Raw genomic sequence first — 22,125 nt, 5'->3', positions numbered from 1 at the left:
CCAGCGGTGCAGTACTGTCGTCTTCCTTCGCAGGTCGAGGAGCTCTGACTTGTCCTGGGAACAGCGCAGTCCGCACTCTTCCCGCATATCTCTGAATTGTAGTGGCAGCCCTTTGAAGGGCCTTCTCCATCTGTCCCAGGTGCCCTCCGTTGTCCATATGAGTATGTTACCCGCGTAAAGGGAGTGGCGGATTCCTCTTAAGCTCTTCCAGCAGGTGCATGTGGGCTACGTCGAAGAACAGTGGAGGAAGGACCGCTCCCTGAGGCGTCCCCTTTGTGTCCATTGGTAGCGACTGGACCTCGTGTCACCAGTCTTTATGTGTGCTTGCCTATTTTGTAAGAAAGCCTTAATGTAATAAAGTTACACTTTCCACAGTGAGTAGCACAGTAATTTTCTCTATGCTTGGAGTATTTCACCTTGTCGAGTGTCCCCTTAAAGGCCCACTGTCCACCCTCCGGTCGAAAATTTCTTCCCCGGTGACTGAGACTTCGCCCCCAGAACGCAAGACCGCGAAATGTTTTTGAAAAGAGCAACTAATAACGCAGTTACCGCCACCGCAATCACCCGATTCTGTCGCGTTTCTCTCCTCCAGTTCTCTCGCAAAGGTTTTTCACTCTTCTTCCGGTCGTCTAGCCTCCGCAAGACAAATTCCCCTTCCTCCTCCGCGTTTGGCGGGAGGTGGAGCGTGGCACTCCGCGTGCGTGAAAAAAACAAAGAAAAAAAAAACGGGCGAGGGAGCGCGCGCCGCTGAATTCAGTCTGGCCGTGGCGAGGGAAAAGCGCGCAGCGAGCGGTAGACACCCACAGTCCTCCCTCATTTATTTATTTATCATTCCTCAAAGGTCCACGGAGGACATTACATAAGGGGTGAGCTGACAAAATAATATTAATGTGGATACAGATGATCTCCCTCAGACCCTCACAACGTCATCCTTGCGGCTCGTAGAGAACGTGGAAGCTGGTTTCCCGACGAGGAGGATGAGAGAGCTTTGATTAGTATTTTTTCTGCTTTGCGATGCGCGACAGACTATCTCCGGTACCTGATCGAAACGCTTAAAAGGTCCTACCCTGGACAGTGGCCCTTTAAGATCCAGAGCAGTATATGGTCCTAGTTGTTGCGTTTGCACGGGGAATGATGACCTCCATCTTCATCTGTAACAGCACGTCATGGGCTGACAAGTGTGCCCTAATCCCGAACATCGTGTAAGGCATACTTTTATCTTCTATTACGACGAAAGCCGCGTTTGTACCGTCTTCTCTATCAGCTTCCCTGCGCACGCCGGAAGCGAGATTAGCCTCAGGTTATTCGTGTTTACCTCCTTTCAGACTTGGGAATAAAGTTGACATCTTCAAACTCCCTATGAGAGTATACCCACCACCACATAAATCCCCAACAAGACAAGAAATCGTCTAGAGGAAACTACAGACCAACTCCTTCCCCAACCCTGTGGTTTCCGCACACATATTTCTCGACAGCATGAGCTCATCCTGCACCAGGTGTGGGGAAAAAGCCGGTCTTAACCATATCCTAGGGGATTGCTTTTACGAGAGCCTTAAGGCTCTTGTAGAAGCTCCCTCACTACAGTCCAGGGCATAGAAGCGCCCTCACTAGAGTCCAAGGAGTGCTGCTCAACGCGAACACCCGTAAACCGCGCTGAAGAAGTCGCCGCAAGCCACCAGCTGACGGCAACTTTGGCTCTTCCACTATGAAGGCTCGGTAGCTCTACTTCCGACAATAAAGTTCCCTCTCTCTCTCTCTGCCGTCTTCCCCGCTTTGGGTAATTGCTCTTTTCCAGCATTCGTTGATGTAATTTGTGAGATGTTTAAGCACTTGCCGATTAAGATTGATAAATAATACCATTGTCACGTACCTATAGTTCCCTGGTGGCACTGATAACAAATGACACGTGGCAAAGGAATCAAGCAGGGTATTACGTTTCGCGCCAAACAGCAGGTGTAACAAGAAGGCAGCCATTACAGTTGTTTTGAGATAGAAAAACATCTGTGATGAAAACTCAGCAAAAATGATGCAACAAGAACTCACTACTGACGACTACCGGGCAGAATAAGCTTTGTTTTTGTTCGCTTGTCATGCTGCTTCAGTGCTGCTTTTTATGTAGACAATTCTGTTTGGATTGAACAGCCTTACTACCGAGCCAGTGTAGCACACATCACAATATGTTGGACTCTCAGAGAAGCCTCTGCTATATGGAAAAATATCAGATGGTAGAGCACCTGTTTAAAAAAAGATCTGTCCTGCTTCCCAACATGCACCAATCACATTTTAATAAGGTAGTGTCGAAGCTGCATTGCATCTCTGTCATGGTCATCTTCAAAGAAGATGACAACTGTCAGTGAATGAGTGCCTAAATACATGGTGAAACAAGAAAATGTGAATGTTTTGTTTCTGTGGGTAGAGCTGCCATCTAGTGCCGCCAGCTCTTCTAAGGTGCACTCGTCTTTCCTTCACGAGGGGACATCATAGATGCACCATGAAATCATAAAAATTGTTTCTAAATATTTTTCAGATGTATTCCTATAAAGCACCATCTCACTCCGGACACAGAAGTGGCCACTGGAGTGCACGTCGCTCAGGAGTTAGATGTGCATGGAGCCGACTGGTACAATGATGCAACAGAGCTATACACAGTGGTTCGAAGGTATACACGTGGACTTTATTCCATAGAAGCCTACAAATCTGTCGCATCCATCTATGTAAACGTCTGCAAAACATCGCCACAGCACGACACGGAAACACACTACCGCAGAGGCAAACGGGGTAAACACAACTCTGTAAGTTCTCGATCGCCCAAGAAAACAAGGGCACCATCTAGGCTTCACGCATCCAAACAAGAGCTACACACTGACCCCACCGGTCGTAACATTAACGACCACAAACATCTCGTGTAATCTCGCAAACAGAACATTCACAACGGCTGTGAAACACAGCATACACTGCTGATCACTCGGGCAGGAGGAAGCCCCCTGCGTTTTCACGGCAGTCCTCAGTAGAATGCGGTAAACACTGCCTCTTTGAGAAATGCCGCCTCCAGTACAGCCTCAGCGCTTTCATTTTTTGTTCAAATATAAAGTGAAATCCTGTGAATAGGCATAATGGACTATTATGAGTAAACAATGATGAAGAGAACCTTGTTTGTTTTTCACTTACAGGATTGTTTTTTTTCCCGAATCAGCAAGCGACTCCCACATTTTCCACAGCTGTCAGTAGTATTTTTCCCATTTCATGGCTCTAATGCTTAAAATCGTTCTCTGCACTTTCCCAAAAATGTGGGATCGTAGCACATGCTTTTCTGCACAGGCTATAAAATGCCACCCCCTGCTATGAGTAATCAGCAGCGATTTCCTACGAACTTCCGTTTCAGCTCAAATTCATTGGCACGCCCACAAACAACAAACCCTTCTGCATGTTTCCCAAGACCAAAAGCGATGCGTCCAAAACGGCTTCACGACAATGTGTCAAAGGCACCGCTCTCCACTCCTCCTCGCCAACTTTGAGCTTGCAAGAAATTGTAATGCACAAAATATACGCACATATTGCACATGACTCGGCATTGCGACATGACCGCAACACCTCCTGTGGTGAGCAGGGGTGCTCATTTCCTGAAATGTGATAGGTCACATTCTGGCACGATGAAAAAGCCCATGCAATGCCATGTACACTGAACATGACATAATAAAACAGTTAAAATAGTTATAATGCTTGCTGCCTGCTGTTACAGTGCTTTATAACAGCCTTGATGGGCACTGGAAGCAGTGGAAAGGCTCTGCAAGAAAATGATTTACAGTAACTCAGAAGCCATTAAAGTATATTCCAATTTTGGTGCATTTCCTCTCTAACCGTAACTTGCAGTTGGCTAAAGCATAAAAATATGCTATTCCTGTTTCAATCTGAATTGCATGTGTGCTACTGACATGGAACCTTTCTTACAATTATATATATTTGTGTAAAGGTGGAAGAAAAAAAATTACAGCTGTCGGATGTAATTCACTGGTCCATCTAAGCCTTGCAGAATGTTAAGGCTAGGATAATGACCACCCCTCTGAACACACCACTGGCAAGCATCGTCTCACAAAGATGGTGTACACCAGAGCAAAAAACTGCATCGGCATGATTATTCATGGTGACAAGATTAAAATGAGCAAATAAATAGATATACTGTACACAATTGTACAGACAAAAAGCACAAGGACTACAAAGCTAGTCAAGAAGAAGCATGGTAAGAACTTCTCATCACTCATAACACAGACAGAACAAAAAAAAAAGAAAGCCTGAGGCATAAGAAAAATTCTCACTAACTCCATTATTAGCAGTAATGTAGCACTAAGCAGAACGCCCCCTACAAATATGTTGTGCTGCTCATTCTCTTAAGGCGAAAATGTCGAGCAATAACAGCAAACTGCACACAGAGCAAAAAAGGAGACGTGATACCACACAACATCCAAAACTCCCTCCTAATGGTCGTAGCATCAGCATACCTCATTCCTGCTTTTCAGAACCCACAGGCAAGGAATATCCAAAGGCTCTTGCATTCACACAGTCCAAAAATTGCAGAACTAACCCAGTCAAAGCGGAAATGAGCGACGGTAATTTGCTTCGGTGTCTCAGCAGTTACGGAGGATCAGGAAGCAAAGAAAAGTAATGCAAGTAATGCAGGCTTCACCGGCAACTCAGCTACATATGGTTTTACACCAAAGCAGTCACACTCAACACCCTCCTGGCACTGCCGAGACATGCCGAGGTTTGTGTCCACTGACAAGCATGGCAAAAAGATCACGCTAGTTTCAATATGGAGCCACAACCGAGAGCTGGTTAATGCAGTGACAAAACTTCACAAAAACAAATAATATCCTACTCAAGAAAGGCAAGCTTTGCTGCTAAATGACATGCACAATGTTAGAGACACAGCTGCAACATCCAAATAATGCATCACTGAAAGCAGCACACCAATCAGCACACACGCTTTGCCTGCTTCTCCCACAATTATGGAACATCTTAATTTAGATCAATGGCAGCACCTACATTTCTTATAAAGCTGCCATTTCATCATTGTGCCACCTAATGCACTACACCCTGCAAGTGCCTTAAAAGGCTACTCCAGGGCTTTCTGAAGTAAAAGCTTCACTATGCTATGTAAAGTCAAGGTGGGCGAGAGTTTGACCTTCAAGTTCGACCTAGTGTCCCCGATCCCTTGGTGTTCACCGAAAAATATTCAGCACCTTTTTTTCCCCCAATACCTACCTCCCTGCCCTCACCACAATAAAGAAGTCTGACAGATACTGCACCTTTCCTTTCTTATAAACCAGTACAATTTAAAAGAAAAAATATGAAAACCTGACTGTGACCTGCTTACGTGAAGGAGTCCACCATTCCATGGTGCTCACCTAAAAGTATAAGGTGCTTTCTTTTTCCCAAAACCTGTCTTAAAGAAAAATTATTTTTAAAATATGCGGACTGAAAAGGGGGTGTTACAGGGGCTGTCCCTGCAAAGCATACAGCTTCAAGACATGCTTAAGCCCCCTGCATTTTATTTTTTTTTTTGCATCCATATATTCTACTGAACCTTTAAAGGCAGGTTCTCCATAGTTCTCCTTTGTGCCAAGTTTCATAGCCGGAAGTGTTTCCTTTCAGCACAAATTATTTTTAAACTTTTCCTGTTTTGTGGCCTCTACCAAGACAGCTGCTCTGGGGAACCTTGCATGGGTGGTATCGTAAGCTGCATGCCCATCAATATTCACATAAATTTTTTTTTTTTTGGCTCTACAACATGGTTTTCATAAAAACTGCAATGTTGCATGAAAATTAAGCAGAACTGATGTTCTCATATAAACTGAAGACACAAAATGTTTGAATACCCTTTGGAGTTGACCCTTAGCTTTTTATGTGATAGCAGGACACATTTGGCTTGGTCTGATTTGGTTTAGAAGGTCCAACATCCCAGTGTGATAATTCAGGCTATGAGAGGCGCAACAGCGGAGGGCTCCAGAAATGTCAACCACCTGTGCTAGCAATAGAAAAATGTGACACTTTGAATGCTGAATATTACTGAACTATCAAACGAACCTTTAAGTATATTTCTATCCGATAGGTCCGCTTGGTGTTTGCGAGTTCCTAGACGTGCGGGTGTACATTTTGACGCGGGTCTTTTGGTGAGGCAAAAAAATCATTCTACATTTTAGCCTTTCTCGTCCTTTACCTCCTTCATATTACTTCTTCACACAGTTTCCAATTCTAGTGGAAGTTTTCTGATACACCAAAAAACTGAGTTACAAATTCATACTGCGTTTGAGGCCTTTCAACGAAGTTATTGGTACCAATGCGTAACCATTTTCCCTACAAGACCAATGGTTAAAATGGCTTGAAAGTGATGTCATCCACTTTCTAAAGCTATTCAGGGCACAATTTCCCTATTTGTATACAAGTGGGACATATATGCAGCTTTTGACATAGGTTAAAGAAATGTTGGCACCAAATTCTGGTTGTATATTTCCTTTTCTGTAAAGATGCATTAGACATCAATACGCATAAATCACCAGGAGGTATTTGCATTCAACTGCAAAATAATTTGGAATAGAGTTTCTTCACTGGTGCTGTTTCAGTTCTTAAAGAGCAAAATGACGGCTGCGATGCAAAAGGTCAGCATGTCAGCAAAGAGAAGAAACTAAAACAAAACCATTATGCTGCAATCAATACCCAAATAAATAGAGCAGTATTAATCATCTGCAACAGCCTTTCACTTTATCAAAGCAAGCTCACATGCAGATGCAGGTGCGAACTCTTGCTTCATTATGTAGCCATGTTTCAATCCGTAAAAAGTGTTGCGAGCTTAATGCTAACAGCAGACTGGCTAAGTTACAGGACAGGGGACACTTGCAATTACAATCCATGCACCACGAACCACTGCCTAATATTACTACTGTGTTGGCAATGCCCGATCCAACATAGGACCAGTACATTGCCAGCATAGCAGTACCAACATTGAGCCAATGGTTTATGTGGCCTGGGCCCTGCATCTTTCCATAAGGAGGGCAATGCAGCCGACAGGTCGACATACAGGGACGCTACAAATGACACACAATCACCTTCCATTGCACAACTGGCCAGAGTCTGAAAAATGCGGTTGTGTGGATGCACAAAGCGTTCTCCCAGTTGACACAAGGACACATGCTTAGACGCTAGCACGAAAACAACACCACAGTATTGAGCTGCACATGCGTGGCTAGAGCTTCGTCACTCAGCAGTGACGATACACCAGTCATGAAAAGTGTTAGTGGCCTCCCCAAACAACGTGGCTTGTGGTGAACATCCCTGCTGCACAACAGGAAACTGCAGACAAAGGTGCACAGGAGGACAACAGCAAAGCCCCAAACCTTGTTAACGTACTCCAACCAGATCCTGCTCCCTCCTTACAAGCATGAGCTCTTAGTGGCTGCTCTGTATGAGGACCAAAACAAAAATATAAGCAAAACATCTGACCATTAAAAGGCAAGGCAAAAAATACAGCGCTGGAATTCGATAAAACGTCTTGGCACTCTTGTTTGACACCAAGGAATTCCCATAGAAAGGACAATTTTTAATGCCCCAGCTTAATACTGATACAGCTTTTACAAGTACAGTGGAACTTCGTTGAAACGTTCCGGTTCATATGCTCAAAATTACGAGCAGTAAAAAATGTTCCATAGAGTTATGCTATTTTTCTCCTGGTTATTACACTGTTGGATAACCTGATCTCCTGGTTACTACGCTTCAAATTTCGATAACTTGCGGTCCTAAAATATGTTTTATGATCGACCTGCAATGTGATAACAAGCAATCGCAATATGAAAAACAATGTGGCGGCGCTCACCCGGCACAGCTGCCTTCCTGTAGTGGCGAGGTACAAACGGGCGAAGCATCGAAAGAAGTAAACGAGCCAACATACGAGGCCCCCATTCCCACGGAAGCACGACTTCATGAGGAGAAATGAGAAATGCAGTGGCTTCTTTGCGGTGCCTTAGATGCATAGGAGCGAACCATTTATGAATCACAACTATTCGCGTGCATTCGTGCGTGCCAGGTTTGGGGGATGTAGCGTGAGCAAAAATGTGGCATTTTGAATTCTGCGTAAAGAAAAGCTGTTCATACTTGACAGCTATAAATGCTAATCTACACTTTTATGCAATGAAAGCCTCAATTCCAATGCCTTAGTATTTCATTCAACAGATAAATGCCTTTAAAATTCAGGCAGTTGGGATGATACATTTTCTCAGATAATATGTTTTTCCTACATTTTTTTAAAACTTATCAACAAAGTTTTACTGTAATTCATTCAACTGCATTTGCCTGTGTACTGAAGATCACACAGCTTCTTTGGGTGACCAGAGAGTAAATTCGAATGCAGCAAAGTTTGCATCAGTGCTTCTATATGAATTAATAATTGACAGTAACGGAAGCAGTACTGCGTAATGAATGCATATTCAAAAGCAAGAGAGGATTTCGCTTGGGATGAGTGCTCCACTTGGCGTCCATCCCAAGCTCTAACCAATTTCACCTCCACTCAAAAGTCATAAAATCCACCAGCATCAGTAGCGGCAGTTTGTGCGAAATTTCGTGCTCTGCCATCGCTACCACTGGAGGATTCACAGAAATTGTCCAAACTGAGAGGTATCACCACAAAACACAGGGGCCTAATCCCCAAAATAGTTCGCTCTGAGACGCGTTCGCTTTGCCGTGACATTGAATTGACGTAGGCATGGGGGGAGAAGGGGGGAATGCAAATTGTGGGAGGACGACAGGGCAGTTAAGAGCTAACCGGCTTTGATTGGGCGGTTCCATCTCGGTTTCTTGTATTTTTAGGGAACAATATGCTACCTTCAGCATGTTTTAAGCTTTAAACGAATGTATTTGGCTACAGTACTGCTGTGTCAATGTTCCTAGCAGTGTGCAGAGTAGTTTCCGATCCCTTGTGTAGGTGCTTGTCCTCGTTCGGCCATGAGGCGCTTTAAGCTCTTTGAAAGCATGAAGTGCTTCCGGAAAGCATCATCAGGCACGTCGAAAGGATTATCATGTACGCGCGACCGCCGAAGCTGCCGGTCCCATTCACCGAGCACCGCGAACAACAAAAAAGGGGAGATGGGAGGGACTGGCATGTTTCTAACGCTGAAGCAAACGCCAGTTCCGCTGTTCCGCACACAGCAAGCGAACGAGTTCGCTTTCAGTTGACTGACATGCCTTGTGATGTCTACAAAATCCGTGGTCCTGCCTCCGTGATTTGACGTCAACCCAAGCTGTGGCGACTAATTACCAATGGAGCGAAGCAAGAACAGAGAAAGCAAACGCGTTCCGGAGCGAACTCTTTCATGAATTCTGCCCCAGCTCAATAAGTCAATTTAAGGTGTCTTCGATTTGGCTTACACTGGTTCTGAAAAGTCCTGCAGTGGTGCCAAGTGGTCATGCGAGCGTGCAGTGCCATTCATGACAATAGCGAGCGATGGCAGCTGCCAAAATGAGTATGCAAGTGTAGGACTCCGCAACTTAGCAGACGCCAACATACGAGCCGTATATGGCAGCAACATATCGCTTGCCACAACATGGTCACTATGGCGAATTTCAAAGATGCCCCTGATGCACCTGGGTACGAGAGAATTAACATTGTAAGCAGTTTGCACGCATATCGGTTTAAATCTGACTACCTAATGAGACACTTGACTGGTTCAGCGGTAATAAATCCAGGGTTCCGGTCTTCGGTCCAAAAGCGCTGCTGCTGAAAAGATGCACATGCTCTAACATTGACTTGCAAACGTCTATGTATTCCGTCGGCAAAAAGTTTGATGTCGCAGAGTTGCTGTGCACATATAACGCGACTCGGGTCTTGCACATCACTCAGCGGCCAAGCCATGCTGGCACGGCGGAAATGACTTGATCGCAGCTGTTTTCTGTTCGCAGCTACCCATCTTCTTAGGTAAAGGCTAGGGCCACACAACACGACACCAAAAAAAATAAAAATGAAGTCTACATAGGACAATGAGCGCGAAGGTGCCGTATTGCAGCCACGTAACGCTACGTATGTGGCCCCAACTACATATAATACCACTCCTGACAACCAACAAAAGTTACTGACAAGCATGCAGCACAACTACCCTGTATATGCAACCGTTCACGGATCCGTTAGCGACTAACTGTCCTGGTTCTGAAGGAGACGAACTTTACAAAGCTCTGCAGAATGATACGCAGCGTTGTCCGCTCTTAGCCAAGCGACATGTATGCCATGCTGTGCTTTCTTCTGCACCTCCTCCAGAGCGAGTGCATGAGGGGCAAGAACTCGTGCAAACCTAGTCCTGCCCCTTGACAAAACAAGGAGAGAAGTGCAGACGGCAGGCGCAGCACCGGCAAAATGGTAACGGCAGTGTTGCACCCTTTCAACCGGTGCAGCTGGTGCAGCCAAATCGAAGAGACCTTTAATCTCTCATACAGAAAGAACCAGGCATTTTACCACAAATGTCTCAAGAAAGGCAGTTCGCCCCATTTTGACCCATGCCAGCAACAACTAACTCCTGTGCACCTTTCTCCACTGTACAAAACCCTCACAAATACAAATGCACTGTCTTTGTTTTTCTCTCTTTTTTTTTTCCACATCTTAACTAGAAAATCTGAAGCTGATGCGGGTAGCCGGAGGTTTCTAAGTACTAATATGAAGCCAAAAAAACAGTCATCCAAGTAGATGCCACGCTAGCATAGAACCATAGGGTCGCATGTTAGAAAACTCGAAAAGCGAAGTATATGCTCTCTGCTTCTTTTTCTGTTCATCCGTAGTCAATTTTGGTCGATCATAAAGATTGTCTCTATGGAGGGCATTTAGGTCCAGGAGAAACAGTGTCAAAGCCTGAACAAGTGTGATCACGGGACGGCTCGTGGAAGTTCGTGTCTGTGGTTCAGCGCTTCACAACATTTTTTTCTCCCATATAAATTTACAAGTTTGTTGATAACAGAGGAGCAATAAAGAATGACAATGTGTATCATGGCTTCCTTCTTCCTTCAAAAGTACTCTATACAAGACTCGATGACAGAAAACTATATACTCAGGTTGACCTTTCATCGGCCCCCAAAAAATGTCAGGACCAATTCCGTCCTGAATTTGTGGTGAGAACAGCCATGGCCAGAAAGTAAGAAGGAAGAAGTAAGTAATGTAAATAAAAACAACTTCACGAACTAGTTCCAAATTCTGATTAAACTATTAGCTGACTGTCTCACCATGTTTAAAAATGCCACATAAACTACGATAATAACATCAGCCATAGGCTCAGTTACAGACAATCCAAGGTGGAACAATTGGCCCTGGCACAATACAAGCAACTTTGTCCACATACATGAAGGTGGAGCAAAAGGTGAGGAGGTGATAGATCCTGTTAAACAGGCCATGGGAGGAGGGAAAAAAGATGAGAGTTCTATCACTATTCTGTGACATACACACGACAACCGTACAACATAGACGACAGTTTTTTTTTTTTTCTTTTTTTTTTGACCCCCTCATCGTCCCCCACCACAGTACTGAGGGAGGGTCATCAAGGAATCACAGCTTACAATGAAGCGGGAAGCGCTTCCCATCCTACAAGGCAACGGGCGGTCAGGAAGGGATTGAAGATGGGGAGACAAATCTATGTCAGGCTTATGCAATGTCACGCAATGACGAATGCAATGAGCACGAGGCATGCAGGCGCAGGGGCGCAATGCTGGAGATACCGCACCAGAGCGTGCATTCTGAAGCACTAGAGATGGACCACATTAATATTCGCACTCTAGTGCTTCGTAATACAAGCAGTGTCACAAGAGCCTCGTTACAAAGGCCAGTACAGCGGGCACCGCTCGACAGCTCGAAACAGCCACTCTGACCTCGCCCAGTACAAGGGGCACCGCTCGTAACCGTCACTTTGACCTCCAGAACTTCCTTAACCATTGCACACTCAAATGGAAGAAGACCGGGCAACAGGAGCGAGAGGCAGGAAGACGCACAGTAATCGCAGGGCTGTCATGCACTTTCAGCCTGCAACTACTTGTCATGACGCACTGAAACCTCGCCCATTTGGCAGAAATTAGTATCACAAACACACTCAGATCAAGAGGAATACCACCACCACCAACCTACGGAGATCCAACACAGCCTTCAAACCTCTGTGAAGCAAGGCTCCCTTTGCCATGGTTCTCAATGCATATGCTGGCGATGCTACTACAATAGCTGTACAAGAGGAAATTCCAAAGTAAAGGGCATTTCACTCTGGTCATAGGGTTGCGTCCTTTGCAGCATCAACGAAACTCTCTGCATCGATTTGAAAACATCATCTATGGCACCAACCGACTGGATAAAATACCGGAAACGGTTGTCCGTTTTGTTGCAACTTTGAGTGGTGCAATAGGTCAACATGTTGCGATTGCTGCAGCGAAGGAATCAGAGACACATTTTCCTTTTGCCGATAAACAAAATGCGACCAAAAAATAGGTTCGTTATATTTTTAGTTTCATATCAGAGGCCACAGTAAAGAGGCAATACCAAGCTGCTCCGTTCATCCAGCGTGCCTAAATAAATGAGAACATAATTTCAGATTCCCTCTGGCTTGTAGTTGCACTTATAAAAAAAAAGGCCAGACATGTAAAAAAAAATAAAGGCAATTTACACAACTGCGTACAGCCTCGCAGTAACAAATGGCAGCAGCCGAAGCTGCTAGCTAGGTTGTTAACAGAACATGGCATACTTTTATTACTTTTAGCTCCAAGGTATAACCTTTTGCTGTGTTAGCTTTCAGAGGTCCCCCATGGTGTGAATGGCATTCATGCCCATTCATTACAGAAAATTAACTAAGGAGATTAATACAAAATCAAACAATGCCCAAGGAACCTCCTCCGACATGTCAAGTGCATTGGTGAAGGGACATGTCAATCATGATTGACCATCCACATGATGAGAGGGTGCATATGCTGGCAGGCACTGCTAAGTTCTAGAACAGCGCACATGTTTTAGTATGCTAAACACAAGCATTCCGCAAGATGTTATACGCCAAATTAGTCAAAACACTGATGCAACAACTTCTAAGAGAGCTTGACATGGGCCGCCATGTTGGCTATTCATCTCCTTAGGTCCCTAAGCGGACACTACGGGACCTTATATGATCTGTGTCACGCCAAAACCGATGCTTTCAAAAATGACATCAAGTTAGAGAACTGGCCATGGCCTATCCCACAGTTCCTTTTTGAACACGTTCGAACTTGTTCGAGCTGTCCGAGTGCATGACGGTCAGGCTTTGCCAAGCACTAGCACTCCAATTTCCTTCACTTACAGCTAAACAGCATGTTACATAAAAAGAAAAAATTCTGATTTTCTTTGAATGGTGTGTTCAGCAATAACCCTTATGCAAGACTGTAATAGGTGCGAACGCTGCTGCTAACACTGTCATCCTTGTCGGTGTGAGACACAATAAAAGAAAAGAATTATGCTGAAGCACTGAAGTCTAGTTTGCTATATAGCCAAATGGGGTTTGTTTAAAGACAACTGGTCCCTAAAAATTTGTAACTGAACTTTACTGCCTGAGGGCTACATGAGATTCACAAGTGCCATCAGTAATGTTATAGTGCCAGTCTCAAAAGTGCAAAAGTTGAACTGCAGTGAGCTAATCACTAGGGGTGTGCGAATACTTGAAAATCCAAAAACAAATCAAAATTACAAAATTATTTGATTCATAAATTGAATACTTGCAGAACAATCGACATATTTTGCGACAGGCTTGGTGCTGGTGCAGAGAGGATAAGAAGTAAAATCTAGTTAATTCAACCTCCAATTATTCCTAAACTCAAAAAATTTGAACAAACAGCGCAGTACCGGCCAATGCTAATGTAAATCCGCTGCGTCAGATGCTCGTTAATTAGGGCGGGGATGGGAGGGTCACACAGAGTGGTTACTGGCAAAGCACAGTGGTTGTGGTGCACAGTCCGTGCTGTGAAACATCCTCAAAGCACGACGGTGAAATCTGCTACCGCGCCGCATCGTGAAAAATGGGCCACAGATGCACTGACAATTCTGGTCGACATTCCTGGTACTAATGAGTGCAAAGCAAAGCCCTTGACAAGATAGCAAAATATTGTCGTTGTCGCTTAGTTTTCATCTCAAATGTATAGACATACATACTATGAGCATTCATTAGATAAAGTTACCATTCTCAGCAGTTTTTTTGGGCATTCGATAACTCGAACTTTCGAATAATTAGAACGGTTTTCACGGTACTTTGAAGGCTGTGCCCACATTTAGCACTGCTGAGAAGAATTCCATATTTCAATTACTCAATTCGAGGGTTACCTATTCGGCATTCGCACACACCTACTAGTAAATAGCAAGTTACTTCTATGACATGGATGTCTGAGCCAATGTGATCAAACCTCAAAGATAGACGCAAATGTGCAGTGAGTGATTGTGAGACAACAATGTGTTCAGTCAAGTTTGCTTACCAAAACATACGCTGTATGAAACTGGTCAAAGCTTCAAACTAGTCTCTAAATTGTCTAAAAGTTGGACACTAGACTTTCTTTTGTGGTGCGTAAAACATGTGATGAATTATGTCAAATTAATTGTGCTGAAGAAGGAGGTGCATGGATAACAGCAGCGAAAGCGAATTCAATCAACAATAATACTACCGCACCAAATAAGTTTGATCAACGAGGATGGCGGTGCAAGTTTAGACTAATCGTTCCGCCATCATTTTCAGACCCGGATTCGATCAGAAAGATTATTAAGAACCACGCTCCCAAATTACACAACTGCTGTTGATGGCAAAGCAGGTGCTAGTTACTAGGCATACTTGGAGCTGACTCCCGAGCATACACATTTGACACCAAACGTGTTGAAAGAATAGGGAACTTAAATTTACCTTTGAAATTTGTTTTTCTCCCCTACAGAATGGTGCACAAAACAGTAGTAAACATGAACCATCAAGTGGAATTCCCCTTGACCGAGAGAACAACTTAAAATTTGAATTTTTTTGTTTTGTTTTCCCTGTGCACTTCAGTTGAGTGTTCAACAGCCGAGAGGCACCTATCATATCAAAGGTAGAATTCAGGTCATTTGAGACGCAAAACAAAACCTGCAAAACCATTGCGGGTATGCGGGGCTTAACGACCTAAAGCAACTCAAGGCTATTTTCAAAACAAAGGTCAATGGTTGCCAACCCAACTGCCTCGACGAGCTGAAAGGCAGGAAGCACTTGTATGCATTCCTTCTAGCAGATTGCAGCGCACTAAAAACAGTAAATCTCACCCCTGAAATATCACATCACAAAGAAACTGACGAATACAATAGCAAGCAAGTACACTAAGCAATCACACAGTGAGTTATGCGGTATCAAACATTGTTATCGCAATCTGCTCACATATTTCCCCACTCCCAAATGTAATCAGCCACATTTTCTTCTCCTCAAACACCTGAATGCAGGAGTACTCCAAGGTGATAAACGTCCCCCCCAGGCAGCGCAAATCAGTGCCCGCCATTGTAGGCCATATTTTCATACGACAAAATTTTTTTTTCTGTTTGCAAAATAATGAGAGAGTGCAAGAATAAGTACAGCCTCGATACCCTCAGTGGCCTACCTTTAGTATTCGTTACCAAGAAAGGGAGCACAATCAATTTCACAGACTAGGTTGATTGAATGGTTTGTATTAAGACGTGAGCAGCACCTGGATATGTTTGCTGTGCATTGTGGTAGTGTGCAGAACTCCTTGCACTGCGTGTAGGAGTTAAGATAAAGAAAATAGCAAGCAACAATGTGAATGCAAATGTGCTAGCGGAAGAAGACCTCACCCGTGTCGAGCATGCCCCTGCTTTCTGAAATGCAGAGGCCGCCACAAACCTTAAACCCTGCACCCAAAAAGATGGGCCATCTTAGCCTGTCTCTGCTAAGATGCTGCTTAAAATACTTGGTGGGTAGCGCACTTTTCATGCTAATACTGTAGCAGACACAGCAAGAACGGTAAACACAGAGCTTGTATCGACCAAAGAAAGCCTAGACAATGAGCCTGGCGTACCGCATCCAAGAGGAACATCAGAAAGATGTCGGCGAATACCGCACGGAGGGCAGAAGACAAGAGGAATAAACAGATGGAGTAGAATGAACCTTCTCCAACAAGCCCTATCAACTCGGACTAAAAGGTCGGTCATCACGCTGCTCCTCACTGGATTGGACAGCGGCCAGCGGACTGCTGTCATCCAGGGCCCCCGAGTCTGCCAGCTCTTCTGAGTAGTAGTGTGGCGTGTTCAAGTAGGCCTTAAGCCTTGATGGCAATGGCAGCGCATCCACAAAGTCCCTCCGTATAGTCTTCAGTATGGAGAACCTGGGAGGAAATAATAACGGCATTGGGAGAAGAACTCTATCTACGCTCTGCGTGCGACTTGCCACGTGTGTATGAGAGGCAACCTTTTATTTCCGTCTATTAATTAATTTTATGGATCATCACCACTCTGCAAAAGAAACAAACAGAAAAAACCAGTAAGACACCGCTAGAGTAAAGTCTAATACACACATAGTTAAATTAAACTGCAGACCCATTTCACCTTTCGTAGATGAGTATCATTCGCTTACGGTGAAGAAATGTTCAATAAAGAGACTGCTATAGTAAAAAGCATTGTTCAGGCTCAGGGCAACACACATGCAATGGCATAATCGCAACGACAACAGCCGGAAGCTGATCAATATTGAAAAAAACTGAAAACGAAAGTCTTGGGGTCGTGAGGCAAGTACCATTAAAAACCATAAAGATTTTTGCCGGTCAGGGCGAATTTACTAAAGATGGCTACTTTTTGAAGAAAGATGCGGTAAAAACCCTTTAAATGCAATTTTATAAATTCCATTTAACTAAAAAAAGAAAAAAGAAAAGGTTAGTATTCATGACATGCATGCCACAGCTGGCTGGCTATCGATTAGGGACTACAGGAAATTGTAATTACAAAGAGCTGGGGCTAAGAAAGCGGTGAGCTGGTGTATTGTTGTAATTCTGTTATGCCTTTTCAGGCCTTTTTCAAATAGCTTAAGCACCTCTGTGGATTGGAAAACTCCACACTGTGGCCAAACGTTGTATGCTAGTGCAGCACTTTCACTGTCATTGTCCACTTAGGACAGTTGTTTCTCTACTGAATGTAAGGAAGTTTGAAATGTTCAAGAACATGTACACACAAAAAAAGAAAAGTTGTATTCTGGCTGAGGTGACAGTTTTTAATCAGCTTATGTTAACCTGCCCACATGTGATGCACCGGCACTCTTGCTTAACCTAGTGCAGCTGAGCAGCAAAATGGCTCTGGTGCCCTCTTCAGCGGTGCCCTCTTCAGCCGCCCGGTCGGCGTATTCTTGTGATTGCCATTTGCTATCCATTCTGAGTACTGCCTTTGCAATCCAATCTTAAAACGCCGATTGATGTGACATCGAGGGGTTGCAGCATGCGGTGAGGCTGCCCGGAATAACGGCCATGTCTGTGTAGATACTGCGCAGGTGTTCTTTAATCCTATCTGTCAAGTGACCGCAGAAGCTTTCCAAGAGGAGCAGCGATCGTTTGGCCAACATGGCGCCTGGGCAATTCTGCCAAACGCTTTTTATCCAGTTGAGCACAAGCTCATCGTCCATCCAGCCCTTTTCTATTTTTAGTTGCATATCAGAGGCCACAGTAAAGAGGCAATACCAAGCTGCTCCGTTCATGCTGCTGCTGTGTCCTTGGGGAAAGCGTCGCTAGGAATCCTTTTCCTTTTCAAGATGACATTGGGGGGCAGTTTCTGCCTGTCCACTGTGAGACACAGCATAACGGTGCACCGTTGGCACTCTGCGCCAGTTGTCTGCATGGAAACACTCTTCTTCCCTTTCATTTCAACTATGCAGTTCTCAGGGCAGTCGAACCAAACGGGGGTCTGGTCGGCGTTTGCTATCTCGGACAATATATTAGTTGTGCTCATGGCGCAGACCGATGATGTACTTTCGAAAGCTGAGCGCCTTGTCTGTGTAGTTGGGGGGCAGCCGCTGGCACAGCGTGGTCCTTCGCCGAAAAGATAGGCCCTTCCTCTTTAGAAATCTTCATAGCCAGCCGACACTAGCTTTGAAGTCCTCGCGTGGTATGTTTCTTGCACACACCAAGGTTTATGTCTTCACGCGTGGCATGTCCGTTGTCAAAGTGTAGCCATTGTTCTGCACTTCCACTGCATAGTGCATCAGCTCTTCTTCCAGTTCGAGATACTTGCACGGCTTGCCTCGAAAAGCACACCTTTTTGTAACTGGTGTTCTTCAATGCACCCTTCTGGTTGCCCCATCTTCAGATGCACTTCTCGCGCACGTTGAATTTCCTGCCCGCCGCACGCTTGCAGTGTTCGAGGGCAAACTCTACTACTTTCAATTTAAAGCCTGCCGTGTAGCTACCAATATGCTTGCTCGCTGTGCTAGAATGGCAATGCTCGACGGCAATTCCCGAAAAATAAAGCGGAGAGCGAACAACAGTCGCAACTACGGCGTGCGACCACAGCAACCACTCTACCACTACTCACGTGCCTTTGACAGTTGGCGAAACAATGCCTGGGCGGCTAGGGCTGGCGATACTAGTGCTGATATACCGTATTTACTCGAATCTAACGCGCACCTTTTTTCCGATATATCGTGTCCAAAAATTGGGTGCGCGCTAGAATCGAGTACGACCCTAAATCTCCGATATCATATCGCCATCGGCATTTCAAAATGGCCGCCTGGTATGCACTTCGAGCCTACTAGCTGGTCTAGCTGTCTATGCCTAGCTGCAGTAGCGTCCTTCGTGTGCTCTGGTACATGTGCTTTGGTTAGCCTACCCGTTTTCTGCGATTGACCAACCAGTATGGACGTGCCGAAGATTCGTCGAGTTCATCATGATGCCGCATTTAAACGGAAAGTCATCGTGTGTGCAGAGACGGACGGAAATCGGGCCGCATCACGCGCATTCGGAGTTCCGGAAACATGCGTGCGGGACTGGCGCAAGCAGAAGAAAAAGATTTTCGGCAGCAAGGCTACACGAAAAGGTTTCAGTGGACCGAAGCAGGGCCGGTTCACTGAAATAGAAGAGCGGCTCGCAGAATATGTTCTAGAGCAGCGAGCGGCGCAGCGGCCAGTGACGACGGACCTGCTCAAAGTCCGGGCGATGCAGCTAGCCCTACAAACAGGGCTAACGCGGAGCGACTTTAAAGCGAGCAGGTGCTGGCTGTCTAATTTTATGAAGAGAAAAGGCTTTTCTCTTCGAAGGCGGACAGGGATATGCCAGAAGTTGCCTGAAGAGTACGAAGAAAAGCTGCACAGTTTTCAGCGGTTCGTTCTAAGTTTGCGCCGCAAGTACGGCTACCACCTCGGCCAGATTGGAAATGCCGATCAGACACCGCTGTACTTTGACATGCCTGCCACCACAACCGCTGAAAAGAAGGGGGCGAAGCAAGTGCGCGTGTTGTCTTCCGGCCACGAAAAAACACGCGTCACCGCAATGCTTTGTTGCACCGCGGATGGACACAAGCTGCCCCCGTATCTCATATTCAGGCGCAAGACGCTCCCGAAAGGAATCGTGTTTCCGAGTGGCGTGATTGTGCGCGCCAATGAAAAAGGTTGGATGACAACGGACTTGGTCACCGACTGGATCGATAACGTCTGGCGCAAGAGACCCGGCGGCAGTTTGGGCCTGCGTGCGATGCTTGTGCTCGACGCTTTCAAGTGCCATCTCGACCAACGCATCAAGGACAAGCTCGCTGCGTGCAACACCGACCTTGTCGTGATACCAGATGGCATGACATCGCAGCTCCAGCCGCTCGATGTTTGCTTGAACAAGCCAGTGAAAGATAGGATTCGGGCGCTGTACACCGAATGGCTTGTGAGTGGCTGCCATGAATTCACTCCCAGCAACAGAATGAAGCGTGCCTCGCTGCAAGAGTTCACTGGATGGGCGAAAGATGCGTGGTGCACGATACCGTCTGCCATGGTCATCAAGGCCTTTAAAAAATGTGGATATCGAATGCCATGGACGGCACCGAGGATGAGATGCTTTGGTCCGTCAGCAGTGACAAGGAGTTGTCTGACAGCGACGACGAGTGAACCTTGTGCCGGCATAGTGACAATCTTGGCAAGATAAGCCGTTTCCTTTTGTGTGTTTGTTTTTTAGTGCACCGAGATTAAATCTTTGCTTTTCCAAACGAGACAAAGTTGTATTGCTGTATGAAAGCGTTAGGTGCGCGGTACTCTTTTTCGCGGAGAACGGGTGCGCGTTACAATCGGAGCTTTTTTTTTTTTTCGGGGGTGGGGGTCACGAAAAACGGGTGCGCGTTACAATCGAGGGCGCGTTAGATTCGAGTAAATACGGTAGATTGCAGAAGCTTGCGGCAAAAAAAATATGATGATAATGATGACCCGCGACTTCGGGCGCCATCCATGGGTGGCATTTGGAAGCTCCTGTGCGAATGCATTTTGAAAGCTATTCCCGTGTGGATCGTGGAAAGTTTGGGCGCAGACCTTAAACGAATATTTTTTTTTTTTAAATATTTGCTTCGGGAAATAGCGAGTGCAGCCGATACATGGGTACAGCCATTAAACACGTTTATACAGTAATTTCAGCTAAGATACCATAACATCCTGATAAAGTTTGCCAAATCTACAGCAGCGCACAAAGATTTTGTATAGACCTTCAATAAATTCTGTTCTGTGTCAGCGCTCGCCAGCTTTTCCTCACAATTTTTCTAACCTTATCTACACAGCTGACTCTCTGTCACCACCTCTAAGTATTCTTTCTCGAGTTCACTACTGGTTATCCATTCCCCACACCACATGTTCCACATATGCCCACATCCTTCTCTTGATTTCAGTTAGGAAAGTTATCATCAGCTCATCTTTGTTTCTTTATTCACTCTGCTCTCTTCCCGCCTTCTAATGTGATGCCCATAATTTTCTTCTCCTGAAATGGTGTCTGCCAAGGGTAAGGAAAGCAGATGATATCAATAGATAAGGAAGTCTCCTATCAACCTCCAGAAAAAATTTTGACCTATCGTACATAGCACCAGATACAGTTTGAATGATTAAAAACAGCCTCCACACTTTCCCTTTTAAGTCACACACCAGACCGAGCAAGAAAAACAAACAGAACTGAACAGCCCCTACATAACACAATAAAACTAAGCTGATCTGGCTCAGCTGTGAACTTTCTTCCCCTTTTTTTTGCCACATGCTTTTTGCCACTTGAAAAGAAGGGAGCTAGATGCACTTTATTTCCTGCCAAGTGTGCACCCTGCCTTCTTCGCGATGGCCTTTCGTGAGCCAATGAAAAGACTTCCCAATGACTTCACGCGTGCCTCAGGATGTTCAGGATCTATGCTCAAAGGCGTTTGCTTTACGCCATGCAGCCACCTGATAGGCATCTTTTGAATGTCCTTTATTTGTCCCTTTAACTGACTACACAGTTCACAATCTTACTTCAAGAATTTTCATTAGCATCCAGGTTTCTGCCCTACATGTTGGCACTGGCAAGATACAACTATTTGGCACGTTCTCCTTGACAGATATTATTAAACTGCTCATGGTGCCAACCAAGTTGATGTTTCCGAATTCCCTGAGTTTTCCAGGTTTTCCCTGAGTGCATTTATAAAATTCTTTGAGTGATAGAGTACTTTGTTTTATGCTAAAACGGGGTGACACAATGCTGCCTGATGCTATCACTCTCCAGTAATCATGTTAAAAAAATAAAAACAACATAACCTATTTTGAATGTTAAGGAGTAGCATTTATTTCATTTAAAATCAAAACAGAAGGCAGAATTAGTAAAGTGCATAACAAATTATCTATGTTAAAAAAAATGCTACAACCAACTGCAAATCAAATCGAGCATTTTCAAATACATTACCTGACCGATATTTTGGACTCCAATAATGCGGACTTGCGCGATATTTCAGACTTCATTCAGGAACTGTCATACACCCCATAGGAATGCATACATTTCACGGTCGATATTTCGGACTCTATGGTGTCCAAAAGTTCGACTTTTCGAACCAAATTTGGCACCAGCAATACTGTGGAGATCATTTTTTGGCTTAAGTCTCATCTTTGCGACATGACACAGACGCAAGCG

The 22,125-nt window shown here is 45.0% G+C and overlaps 1 protein-coding gene across 3 annotated transcripts in view; it reads right to left on the bottom strand.

Moving 5' to 3' along the window:
- Positions 1-2,652: 2,652 nt before the first annotated feature.
- The window catches only part of LOC146185578 (uncharacterized), a 29,586-nt gene continuing 10,113 nt past the window's right edge, over positions 2,653-22,125 (bottom strand). For all 3 annotated transcript variants that reach the window (XM_084606506.1, XM_084606508.1, XM_084606507.1), the window contains exon 5: positions 2,653-16,362. In XM_084606506.1, coding sequence (XP_084462632.1) covers positions 16,164-16,362 — 199 coding nt within the window. In that variant the 3' untranslated portion in view covers positions 2,653-16,163. The remainder of the gene's footprint in view (positions 16,363-22,125) is intronic.

This window comes from Amblyomma maculatum, chromosome 6 (genome assembly GCF_055883805.1).
Source record: "Amblyomma maculatum isolate TAMU_Amacu chromosome 6, ASM5588380v1, whole genome shotgun sequence".
Taxonomy (NCBI): Eukaryota; Metazoa; Arthropoda; class Arachnida; order Ixodida; family Ixodidae; genus Amblyomma; species Amblyomma maculatum.
Note: the sequence above shows the minus strand (reverse complement) of the source record. Positions and strands in the feature narration are given on the sequence as shown.